Source organism: Pleurodeles waltl, chromosome 12, assembly GCF_031143425.1.
Source record: "Pleurodeles waltl isolate 20211129_DDA chromosome 12, aPleWal1.hap1.20221129, whole genome shotgun sequence".
NCBI lineage: Eukaryota > Metazoa > Chordata > Amphibia > Caudata > Salamandridae > Pleurodeles > Pleurodeles waltl.
Genome location: NC_090451.1, coordinates 171,019,994 through 171,032,796, shown reverse-complemented (window position 1 = coordinate 171,032,796; position 12,803 = coordinate 171,019,994). Strand labels below are relative to the sequence as shown.

Below are 12,803 nucleotides of genomic sequence, written 5' to 3'. Positions count from 1 at the left end.
GCTGGACAGTAAATCCAATAAGGCTTTCACTATATATTTCCAGTAGTTGAGTCGTTCCATTCATTTGCAACTAGACATTCAGAATTAAACATTTCCATGTCACCTCGCCAGCAGGGAAACTGGAAAAGACCAAATAGATTTGCAAAATGTCTAGGCTTATCGAGGCTCCGATAGGCCATCCTTTTCTTTCATTTCTGTCTTCTAATATAATCATTTCAAAGCCAGAAAATGATGCATGATTCAAGCTCAACGATTCCTCGATGCAAACGGTATCATGGGCAGTTAGAAAATGGTAGGATGTTGTGGTTCCATATATACTCCCTCTTGGGCAAATTTTAAGCGCAGATTTTACAAGCCAAGTGTTTTTTGTAGCGGTATGAGGGCATTACTAGGAGTATTTCTGGCAGGCTTTCCTTGCGCATTACATCCAGACTTGCAAATGCTAAATCTCACTTGCAAACCAGTGCTTTGTTTACTAATGGCTTTGATGCTTTGCATAACCTGTTCCCCCTCCCGTTTATGGTGACATTTGGATCTCATTCTGAGTCCCCATATTTTCTGGACACAACCCCTTCACCACTGCACTATTCTTTAAATAATGTTTCTTTGGGGTTGGGCATAATAAATGCAGGTAACTAGAAAGGTGGCAGTTTTAGTAATTAAAATCCAACCGGACATAAAATGATCTTTAAAAGCAAACACCTGATCAACAATTTCATTAGTGGCCTAAGTAACTTTGGTAAGTTCCAGAAAGTCTCCTTGTTTGGGTTTGGAAATATTTTACTTATCTGTACTATTTTGTGCAATGTTAGCACTTCCATGAGCCTCTAGACATATATAAGAAGTTGAATACCAAGGCACACAAACTCCTCCTACTGAATTCACTGGATCAGCTTTTTTTCTTTCATGTGGTAGATTTTTGGGGGGAAACTGGGTTGTGTGCACCTGTACTGTGAGGGTTGCACACACTTCAAGGCCATGATTATTTAGGGACAATATTTTGGTCGGCCCTAAAATCCCATACACTAATGCCTTAATTGAATGGTCCAGGCATGAACCATCATTTAACTAGATCCTGTTAGTTAATGCTCCTCTTATTTGAAAGTAGTTTCCCCTTTATTCGCTTGTCCGTACAAAGGATACCCATGGGTCGAAGGAACCTGCACACGGATGCAAAGTTGTGTTCTTGGCAGTTGATTTGGTACTTGTCAACTGTTGATTACAAAGGGGAGTGTGGCCAAGATGGTGACCAGGGCGGTTGCAATGATCTGTGCTCTGTTGGTTCAGCCTACTGTACAACATCATAAACGGACTCCTGCGCCCTGCTGCACTACAGGAACTGTGCCCTCTCTGGCCACTGTGCTATAGAGCACGGCACCTGGAGGTGTCCGCTCCATAAACAGTGGAGTGACCCTTCGTTCGCCTGCATGGCACAGCATTCTGTGCCACCCTTGCGAAACAACTAGAACACTATTTCCAAGACAATGAGTGAGCTGCCTCTGATGCCTTATGCAATGGGATGCCTTTAATGTAGCCCTTAGAGGCTTAGGTGTCAATTCAGGTTACGGTAATGAGCTTCTGTTCCACAAGGACTTGCAGCAGCTTGAGGCGGATAAACAAACCTGTGAATTTCAGGTGCTCACAGACCCTAATGCCACAGCCCAGAAGCACACCAGAAACCCATTTCTAGAACTACCCTTGCTAACCTAAGTTCTTTAGATTATAGAGAATACATAGCCTGCTAGCGCGCGAAAGGGGTTAAGGTGGAGAGACACCTTGCCTGGCTTGTTCGGTCACAATCCCCCAGAATCCCACTTTCAGCAATACGCACCCAGACAGGATGCATAGGAACATTCAGGAGGTGATCAATCATGTTCTGGTCCTATTATGGTGCACTGTATGCTGCTCAGGGATGTGCGGATGGCCCTACAATACAGGAATTCCGGGACAAATTGTAAATCCCCACTGTGTTGAAATAGGGGCACACTAACTTTTGGATAGCCCTGGCTTTTAAACAAATGGACAAGGCTAAGCTGTTGGAACTGATGTTTGGCCAGTGGAATTTTATGCCACACACGCTCCACAGTTAATCCTGAGACTACTATAAACTATGAGCTGACCTGCACCCAAGGGTACTCCTGCCATCTGACAGGGATCTCTAACTAGTAAGATCATACTGCCCACTGTCGTTATTAAATACAGACGACAAGATTCTCAGGAAGGTTTCGGCTAATCCACTGGTGTCAATCTCACAAAGGCTAATTGACCCAGATCAGAATTGCTTCATCCCTGTGAAAAAGCACCTTCCTTAATCTGCGCCTCCTGTTCATAATAGACTGGGCACGTGCATCTGGCACAACCCCTGGGTGGTGTCATTGGATATAGAAACATCCTTTGACACCTTGGTTGGACCACCCCCCTCGAAGTCCTCAGTAGACTGGATGGGACTGAGATTTTTCTCCTGGATATCGCTAATGTATAATAGTCTGATGGACAGGGAGAAAACGGGCAGGATCACATCCTAACTGATACAAATACAAAGGGCCATGGATTGCCCCGTATTACCAATTATTTTCGCCCTCACCATGGAGATCCTGACTTGTGCTATGCGCACTACAGGACCTGATTTGGGGATTCTGGTAGATGACTGGTAACACAAAATCTCCCTATTAGACCTGGCATCCTTTGTGTGGTTTCCCCCGAGTTTTTGACTTCAGGCCTCCTGTTTTACTGACCACGTTTTTGCTGACTTTAGGGCTCTGCGTACTTTACCACTGCTTACCAATGCTAAATTGCATGGGCTCTCTGCGTAAAATAGGATAACTTTGGCTTATCCACAATTAGCTTATTTAATTTACTCCGTCAAAATTATCGAAATAGCTTTATTACATCCACTAGGCAATAAAAGAACCGTTACACATATATAAAAAAACTAAATATATTACAACTATACATCCCTATAAGGTGACATGATACAAGTACATTAAATAAAAACCAATGTCTAACAGTAAAAGTGAAATAACCACATAAAAGATTGCATAAAATGTAAATTACTTGCAAACCCTTATTAAAGTGTACTGTCTGTGCCCAGGGCCTGTAAATTAACTGCTACTATTAGGCCTACAGCACTGATTGTGCTACCCACTTCAGTGGCACTTCAATGATGTCTCAGGCCTGCCATCGCAGAGCCTGTGTGTGCAGTTTTAAACTGCAATGTTGACCTAGCAAGTTAACCCTCGTGCCAGGCCTAAAGTTTCCTACATGCATACATAAAGGTCACACATAAGGTATGCCCTGGACAGCCCAAGGGCAGGATGCAGTGCATTTAAAACGTAAGACATGTACTTTTAAGTTTTACATGTCCTAGTAGTGAAATACAGTTACATTTGTTTTTCACTACTGCAGGGTCTATCTCTCCCATAGGCTAACATTGGAATTACCTTACTACATTTTATAAGTGTAATTTCCAATTGGGAGAGATGGGACCCGCAAGTTTGGTGTCTCTGAGATCACAATTTAAATTAAACTTATGGTGTAGTCTGATTTAAAATTGTAATTTAAAAATGTCACTTTTAGTAAGTTGGCTTTTTTTATTTTTACTTTAGCCATTGTCCCCTGCCTGTTTTTGAATACATGTCTGGGGTGGGTGACAACTGGGCTTTGTGCATTCCCTCTAGACACCTACATCCAATGGGAGCTTAGGTGTGACTGATGAGCCATCCACATCCTGATAACCCATCCTGGGCAGGACGGGAGGGAGAAGCTGACACACCTGAATAGGCTGTGTCCTATCTCCACACCAAGGGCTGCATGCCCCTCTGTAGTGAATTTGTAGGAGGGTAGGGACTCTGTGCACTTCAAAGGCATCCCTTTGAAGTCTGCCCACTTCAAAGACCCCACAGGATATAAGAACTGGACTTCTGAACCTACCACTTCAGTACACTTCTGGACCTGTGCATAGGCTGCCAGAAAAAGGACTGCTGTGCTGCTGAATGGACTACTACTCTGCTGAATCCTTTCTGTGCTGGCCTGCTGCCCTCCTTACCTGGGAGTGATAAAAACTGGCCTAGTATCTCCCCAACCCAGAACCAAAGTGATTCCAAGGACTTGCTGGCTTGCCACCTGTTTTCTGATGTCCCAGGGACACAAAATACTTTCATCTCACCGACTACAGCACCTGGACTCCACCAACTGTCAGTCTTGCTCAGCAAAGTGGTCCCTCTCCAGTCCTGGGCCCTTAGAAGTGGGTATAAAGTGCTGTTCCAGTCAAAGTTGATGCATCACCTGCATCCAAAGGATCAACAACAATCTATCACCTCCCCTGCTCCTTGCATCTCCCTTGACGTCGATGCAAACAATTACCTTTGTTGCAGGCCAAGACTGGTCCCTGTATCCAACCCGCACTCACCCACGGTTGGACCAAACTTTCACAGTTGATCCGGTCTAGCATGACCAGTTAGCCCCATTTGGAGCTTTTAAGCAATACTTTTTAGTTTATTCTTTAAAAATTGTTTTGGTATTGTTTTGTTCATTAAATTAAGCTCTATCTTTCTAACCAGGTGCGGTATCTTTTTGTGTGGTATTTCCACTGTTTTCCTGTTTGAAGCGTAGCACAATTAATTTACACTCTGCCCCTTAAGCTTCACTACTCTGTGCTAAGCTACCAGAGGGTGAGCAAATGTCAATTTGGGGTGTTTGTGACTTACCCTGACTAGGATTGTGGTTCCTGCTTGGATAGGGTGCATACCCCTGCCAACCCGAAACCCAATTTCTAACATTTCCTCTATGCCCATGACACCTTTATTTACCTTCAAGTTGAGGGAAGCAATATAAAATACTTAATTGACTTCTACCAAAAATTTAGCAGGGCATCAAACTGAATTTGCATAAATCCTGTTTGTACCCTTTGCAGGTTTTTCCAGCATGCAGCGGTCGGTTCCGCCCCACACTCCCCAACTTTGATCTATGATACCATTAAATACTTGGGGATCTGTGTGTACCATAAAGAGAAATATTTTATTTATGGTGATAAAAGACAGGCACGATCCACCAGAAGAATGTGTTCCCTGTTTTGGATGGGTCTGCTACTCTCCCCTATGGGGCATTTTTGCTATTGCTAAGATGCTCATACTTCCATGGTTACTATACTTTTTCTGTGAATTTCCTGTCCTACTGATTAAAGTTATTTTTGAGGGCATTGCACATTATTGATAGCACTGATATGGGTCTCTGGGAGACGTAGAGCAGTGAACACTAAATTATACATTTTGTTCTTGGAAGGCAGCTTGGGAGCCCCAAACAATGAGCACTACTATGCAGCTGCTTAACTGCAGTGGTCGATGCGCTGGTTATGTGGGTAAAGCTGGGACACTGCTTCGAAGAGTCATTTATGACCAGTTTTTTGGAGTGGCTCCAGGGTTCCAGTGCTCTGATACCTAAGGGAGGAGGGAACATTCTCATGAAGGTAGCTAAGACGTGATGGTGAACCTATACAGCCAGATCCCTTACACACCTGAACTCCCACTCTGACAGTACCATGTTGTACGGCTCTCTGCTCAGCGTACAATGTGAGAATGTGGTCATAGGCAGTCCTTTGTACATGTGCAATCTCATCACTGATGAGATGTTTTGCGCCTTTTTGACGAGCTGATACAAAAATGATGGTATACACCAGGGCTCTTTCTCCTCTAATCTGCTCTTAACCACCAGATGTATCTGATCTGGAATGGGACACAGGATGAACCTGTAACCTCCCTCTTTCTGCAGACACTCCTTACACACGAACAGGCCAGACATACAGTCATGTGTCTGTACAAGGCCATATGTCACAATAGGGGACAACACAGTTCACTGCATTAAAGACACACTGGGAGAACTTGCTTGGATGGGCAGTGAGAGCGGTGTTTAGATAAGGTAAAATCAATTTCTACTAATTCCGGACTTGAATATGTCTAGTTTAATTACTTATACTTACCTAACCCCCAGACCGATAACCCATATGTTCCGTGGTGCAAGGGACACCTTCCCACATTGATCTGCTGAGGCAGCTGATTGCCACCATATGGTATGGGATTGCCCAGCCACCACTGTCTATTGGGATGGGATATTGACACGCATCAGCCATAATAGGTAGATAAATAGCTAAAGAGGCCATGTACTGCTTACTGGGTCTTACAAAGCACTCAAAAAAAGAAAGGTCTCAGAATATGCTCATTAATTTGGCCCTTGTTATTGCTAAACAATGTATAGCCATGTCCTGGAAATCAGCCCTAACTCCTCCCTTATTGTACTGGGTCCGGGGTCTGCAAACTGGGATCCTTGCAGACTTAGATGTACTATACCAAGGTGGCACAACCAAGGCAAAGCTGCTCCAGTTCCTGAATAGGAGGGGTACCTGTCTGCAATGAAGACCAAGTCTGACGAGAGACAACCTTGAGTGTGGTGGAGTCACACACTGATAACATTTTGATGTTGCCTGCCCTGCTTCTCCCCAGGGTGCCTGCCTCACATGCATCACTTGACTGATATTTATTTTGTCCCCCCTATCCCTCAATAGAGGTCCTCCGAGAATGAGGGATACGGTCCACATTAAACTGCCAAATGTTTCATAATTATGTTGTACTGTTTATTTTCTCTATTCATATGTCTGTGTGCTGCACTGCCTAACATTGCTTACTGGTGAATATTAATAGATAAAATAAGATGTTGATACGTCAGTGTTGGCTGGCCCTCATATTATCTCAGTGTAACTGTATTTACTTATTTAATTAATAAAGACATCTGGAAAAAAACCTGTTAATTACGAGGGGCTTCAACCTCAGCATAGGATTTTGTTGGTGCTGAGGTGTTAACTGACCAGAGACTTTCACCAGGGTGCCTCTTAACCCCTTCGCTGCCAGGCTTTTTCCCCCTCAGGTGCCAGCCATGCCTTTTCTTTGGCTATTTGGGGCAGTTCGCACTTAAGCCCTCATAACTCTTTGTCCACATAAGCTACCCACGCCAAATTTGCATCCTTTTTTTCCCAACATTGTAGAGGTACCCAGAGTTTGTGGGTTCCCTTAGAGGAGACCAAGAAATTAGGCAAAATACAGCAAAAATTTCATTTTTTTCGGAAAAAAATGGGAAAAGGCTGGTGGTTTTTCCCCTGGAAATGGCATCAACAAGGGTAGTGCGGTGCTAAAATCACTAGCTTTCAGGAACAGGCAGACTTGAATAAGAGTAGCAAATTTTTCAACGCAATTGTAGCATTTTCCTGGGACATACCCCTTTTTTAGTATTATTTTGGCTTTCAGCCTCCTTCCAGTTAGTGAAAGAAAAGGGTGTGAAACCAGTGCAGAATCCCAGACAGCTAAACATTTCTGAAAAGTAGACAAAATTCTGAATTCAACAAGGGGTAATTTGTGTAGGTCCTACAAGATTTTCCTACAGAAAATAGCAGATGAAATAAAACAAAATATTGAAGATGAGGTGAAAAAACAGACATTTTTCTCCATGTTTTACTCTGTAACTTCTTCCTGCGATGTCAGATTTTCAAAAGAAATATACTGTTACGTCTGCTAGACTCTTCTGTTTGCAGGGATATATATCAAGAACCCTAGGTACTCAGAGCCAATAAAGGAGCTGCACCTTGCAATGGGTTTTCATTGTATACCGGGTATACAGCAACTCGTTTGGTGAAATATAAAGAGAGAAAAATAGGTATCAGGGAAACCTTTGTATTTCCAAAATGGGCACAAGACAAGGTGTTGAGCAGCAGTGGTTATTTGCACATCTCTGAATTCCAGGGTCCCCATACTAGCATTTGAATTACAGGACATTTCTCAGATAGATTTCTTTTGTACACACTGTCTTACAATTGAAAGGAAAAAAAAATAGAGAAAGACCAGGAGAAATAACACTCGTTCTTCTATTCTGTGTTTCCCCAAGTCTCCTGATAAAAATGGTATTTCACTTATGTGGGTAGGCCTAATGCCCGCAAAATAAACACATCACATTTGTACATTGAAATCTGGCGTGTTTTTAGGAAAGTGCCTAGCTGTGCATTTTGGCCTCTAGCTCAGCCGGCACTTAGGGAAACGTACCAAACCTATGCGTTTTTGAAAACTAGACACCTAATTGTTGTGTTCTCACCAGGTTCTGTTACCCAGAATCCTACGCAAACCTTAAAATGTGGTTAAAAAAAAACCTACTTTTTCCTCACATTTCGGTGATAGAAAGTTCTGGAATCTGAGAGGAGCCACAAATTTCTTTCCACCCAGCATTCCCCCAAGCATCCCGGTTAAAAAAAAATTGTACCTCACTTGTGTGGGTAGGCCTAGTGCCCGCGGCAGCAAATGCCCCAAAACACAATGTGGACACATCACATTTTCCCAAAGAAAACTGACCTGTTTTTTTGCAAAGTGCCTAGTTGAGGATTTTGGTCTCTAGCTCATCCAGCACCTAAGAAAACCTAGCAAACCTGGAGATTTCTGAAACCTAGACCCCTAGGGGAACACAGGATAGGATAACTTGTGGTGCTTTCTCCAGGTTATGTTACCCAGAATCCTTAACAAACCTCAAAATAGAGCAAAAAAAACACTTTTTTTGGTCACATTTCGGTGCTGCAAAGTTCTGGAGTCTGAGGGGAGTCACAAACTTTCCATCTACCTAGTGTTGCCCCAGTTCTCCCGATTAAAAAATGGTACCTCACTTGTGTGGGTAGGCCTAGTACCCACAACAGGAAATGCCCCAAAACGCTATGCGGTCACATCAAGATTATCAAATACAAAACTGCCTGTTTTTGCTGGGGGGGGGGGGACTAGGGCAGGGGGCACCTGTGTTTTTGGTCCTGGGCTCATCAGCCATGTAGGGAAACCTACCAAACCCAAACATTTCTTCAGAATCCCCAGCAAACCTCAAATTTAGCTAAAACAATTGTTTCCCACATTTCTGTGTGGGATCACCGCAACAGCACAAATTTCCTACCACCCAACATTCCCCTCAGCCTCCCGGTGAAAATGATACCTCACTTGTGTAGGTGGGCCCAAGTGCCTGTGACAGGGAAGAATCAAAAACATGTAGAAAATAGGGTGCTCCAAAGCGGGTCCAAAAGGGCAGTATGAAAAAAAAAATATATATTTTAGGCTGACAAGTGGAGCAGAATTTTTATCGATATAGATGCGACAATGCTGGGTGGTAGTAATTTTGTGGATTCCTGCAGATTCCGTAAGGTTCCATCACAAAAATGGGGAAAAAATATGTGATTTCAAGCAAAGTTGGAGGTTTGCAGGGCATTGTGGGTAAGAAAAGGGTGAGGAGTGCGTGTGAAGCACACCACCCTGGACTCATTCAGATGGTTCGTTTTTAGATGTGTCTAGTTATCGTAGATTTTTCTAGATGGCAGCATCCCAAAGTCCAAAAAGTGCAGCCCTCGCCATTCCACCTGGGACGATTTTGAGAGGAAAATAGGGCGATCTTCCCCAAGGTGGGCAGAAATGGCCTACAATAAATTTTGCCCCCCAAGGGAGCAACCCTTTCATAAAGGGTCACTGCCCGTCTGTAAAAAAAAAAAAAAAAAAATCCCTGGCGCCTAATAGTTTCAGCACCCCTTGTGGCCAGATTGGACTAATTAAAATAGGTACCGGACACCCTAGAGGTTAAAAGTGATCAAATAGGATAACTACTATGGTGCTTCTACTGGGAGGGAAGGCTGGTGCATTGTTAATGGGGAATTTTTATTGCTGCCACAGGGACGTATTTTAGACAGGAAAGTGCCTATAGATTTTGACTGCTTTGTGTGCTATTAAAAGCATTTTCATACACAGATAAGAGCAGGCTTCAAATACAATAATTTGTCCACTATCCCTGCAGAGTTGTGTGGAGTGAGTGATTGAGTTTCCATGAGATGTAATAAGCAGTGAAGATATTTTTCATCCATTGTACATAGGAGAGAAGATGAATGGAAGGAGTGTTGAGTCTCTTTACGTTTTGTTACATAAGCTTCTAATTCAAATGTTGACATCTTTCTTCACCAAACTTAAATTTGACCTGGAAATACAGTGTTATTGTTATCAATCAATCAATCAATTAATCTTTATTTCGGCCAATTTGGCCATAAAAGATGTACACAAAAAACACACATATAAACATGTAAAACCATCAAGGAAGAGTAAACAGGAAGCACATCAGATAAAAGACCATACAATTAAAATAAAAACTTAAAGTTAGATAGGAGCCTGCAACTTTGAAATACGGGTACGAATATGCCAGACATTGGTAAGGAATTTGGCTAGTGCAAACACAATTGGACCTGAAACATCAGTTTTTAAAATTCTGTACACCGGGAGGTACTCCCTAAAACCAAGGTTTCTAATAAGTGGTAGGAGCCAATATTTCCTGGCGGCCTTGTAAGTTGGACAAAACAAAACCACATGCAGATCGCTTTCCTCTGCTCCCACACATGTCGGACATAGCTTGGTAGATGGCAGTGTTGACCAGGAGCAGGTGTAAGATCGCAGAGGCAATGTGCCATATCTCCATTGGAGAAATAGCTTCCTGGCCAGCACAGGAGACATAGCATCCAGAACCCTCTCCAGGCGGTATGAGTCCTTGCTTTGCGCGAATACAGATGTTAATGACCCCTCATTCTTGCAGTCTAGGGCCATAACTAATTTCTGCTCGTGGTAAGCACTGACCAAAGCTCTTCGTGGGATCCTTAGTGAGGCGTTAGCTGGATCCGACCACAGGTCAGGGAGGCCCAATCCCATACAGGACTTTTTTATATATTTTATCCACGGGATCTGTAGAGCTTTAGGGTGGGTTAAAAACTCCCTCAGTTCCGCCCTATAAGAAGAGAGTTCTTCGGTGCTCCATAGCCTTCGCCAGAAGACTATGGGTCTGAGACCTAATTCATCTGCTATTGGTCTCAGACCCAGATCCATCCTCAGGGGGAGGAGCGGAGTACTGGACGGGAGTGCTACTATCTGTCTAATGAAGTTGTTCTCAGTTATAGACAAACTGCAGGAAGCTGTGTGACCCCACAATTCCGCCCCGTACATCAGAGCTCCTCTAGCCTGTGCCTTGTATATCTGGATAAGCGGCCCCAGCGGTCGATATGTGGAGCTTCTCATCAACCGAGCAATGCCGCCAGTGGTCTGCACTAATTTAAGATTAACCCTAGTCTGGTGAGTTCCCCAGGACATGGTTTCATTCAACGTTACACCTAGATATTCAAAGGTGGAGACTCTCTCTAAACGTGAAGCTCCCAGTAAGGGGTTCGGGCGTGATCTTGGGGTTGGGTTCATAACCATAAACTTGGTTTTGTTAGCATTAATTTCTAACCCCCTATCTGTGCAAAAAGCCACAAAAGAATCAAGGATCCTCTGTATCCCCATGGGGGTTTTGGACAGCAGCAGGGTGTCATCTGCAAACATGATTGCAGGCACCCTGCTGCCATTCAATTTTGGGGCATCAGTGTATTCAGTTCCATTGAGATGGGCGATTACCCCGTTGACGAAGAGGCAGAACAGGGTCGGTGCCAATACACAGCCCTGTCTAACCCCCCTGTCAACGGGGAATCTGTCCGTTAATTCCCCGTATTTCCCGCACCTGACCCGAGCATAGTTATTATGGTGCAATCTCTTTAAATGTTGACATCTTTCTTCACCAAACTTAAATTTGACCTGGAAATACAGTGTTATTGTTATCTGTTTTGCACCTAGGACATTTATGCTGCAGTGTTTGGCACTTGCTAATGAAAAGAAGACAAATTTATGTCTGCCTCCAAGTTCTTTATTAAACCTCTTTCGTCTTTTTATGTAATGATACCACTTTTTGCTATTTATTAAAGTAATAATTACAGTTGTAGAATTATTATTTTTTTTTGCATTTTTCCTTAACCACTGCTTTTCAGTCACAGGTACGTGTGGTTAATTTTAGCATAAGGTAAAGACAGTATAGGGTAAGTATAGAAAGCAGTATGTTACACTCAAAGCATTCTTCAAAATAGATTTGTTTTACAGTTGTAAAAAAATACACTGTTCGCACAATTTATTAACTAAAAGCATTGACTATAATATATTAACCTGCAGTATGCATTGCTTGGAGCACACTGGACCTCATCTGTAGTAGTAATTGTAAGCGACTATTTATGCAATTGTATTGCAATTGTGGAAGCATACTAGACATGGTGGAGTGTTCGGAACAATACATCTAAACATACTATGCATTTCCTAGTCTTTTGAAAGTTCATTAGCTAGGAAGTCAATTAAGGTACTGCTGTATAGCACCACTGCTCCTTTTGTTTACATGACTGTTTTGCACATGTTGATTGACACAACCGCTGAGTGGGTAATATCAAGCAGACTGGTACTAATTTCAGCCTGCATACATCTGGATATATTTTCCATAAGTTGACATAGTTTGCACTATTTCTCAGTCTTTTATTTTGGATTTGCATATACATTAGAACATTTTTGTTCCACTATTAAGGGATGCAGAAATATGTTTTCTCTTTTAACATCTTGAAACTAACATTAACACAGAGGTTATACTCAGATGGTATACAACCCTGGAGCATTACATTTCAAGTGTTTCCTCTGCAGCAAAAAATACATTAGACCACACTAACATGAACTTTAATAAAGTAAATTGTACTATTGTGTATAGTATTATATCCATTGCATTTTAGGATTCCTTTTCGTAACATCACCCATGGATCATATAATTGATCTGTATGTCTTTGCCAACAGGAAAGCTATCACACAGTTTGTGCAGGAATGTATTGGGGGTGGTTGTTACTTTGTATGTGTAAAGAGCAAATGTGT

The 12,803-nt window shown here is 42.7% G+C and overlaps 1 protein-coding gene across 1 annotated transcript in view; it reads left to right on the top strand.

Annotated features, from left to right (window-relative positions):
- Window positions 1-12,803, top strand: part of CIBAR2 (CBY1 interacting BAR domain containing 2) — a 254,259-nt gene that overhangs the window by 211,232 nt on the left and 30,224 nt on the right. The window contains exon 6 of the mRNA XM_069216272.1: window positions 11,891-11,896. Coding sequence (XP_069072373.1) covers window positions 11,891-11,896 — 6 coding nt within the window. The remainder of the gene's footprint in view (window positions 1-11,890; window positions 11,897-12,803) is intronic.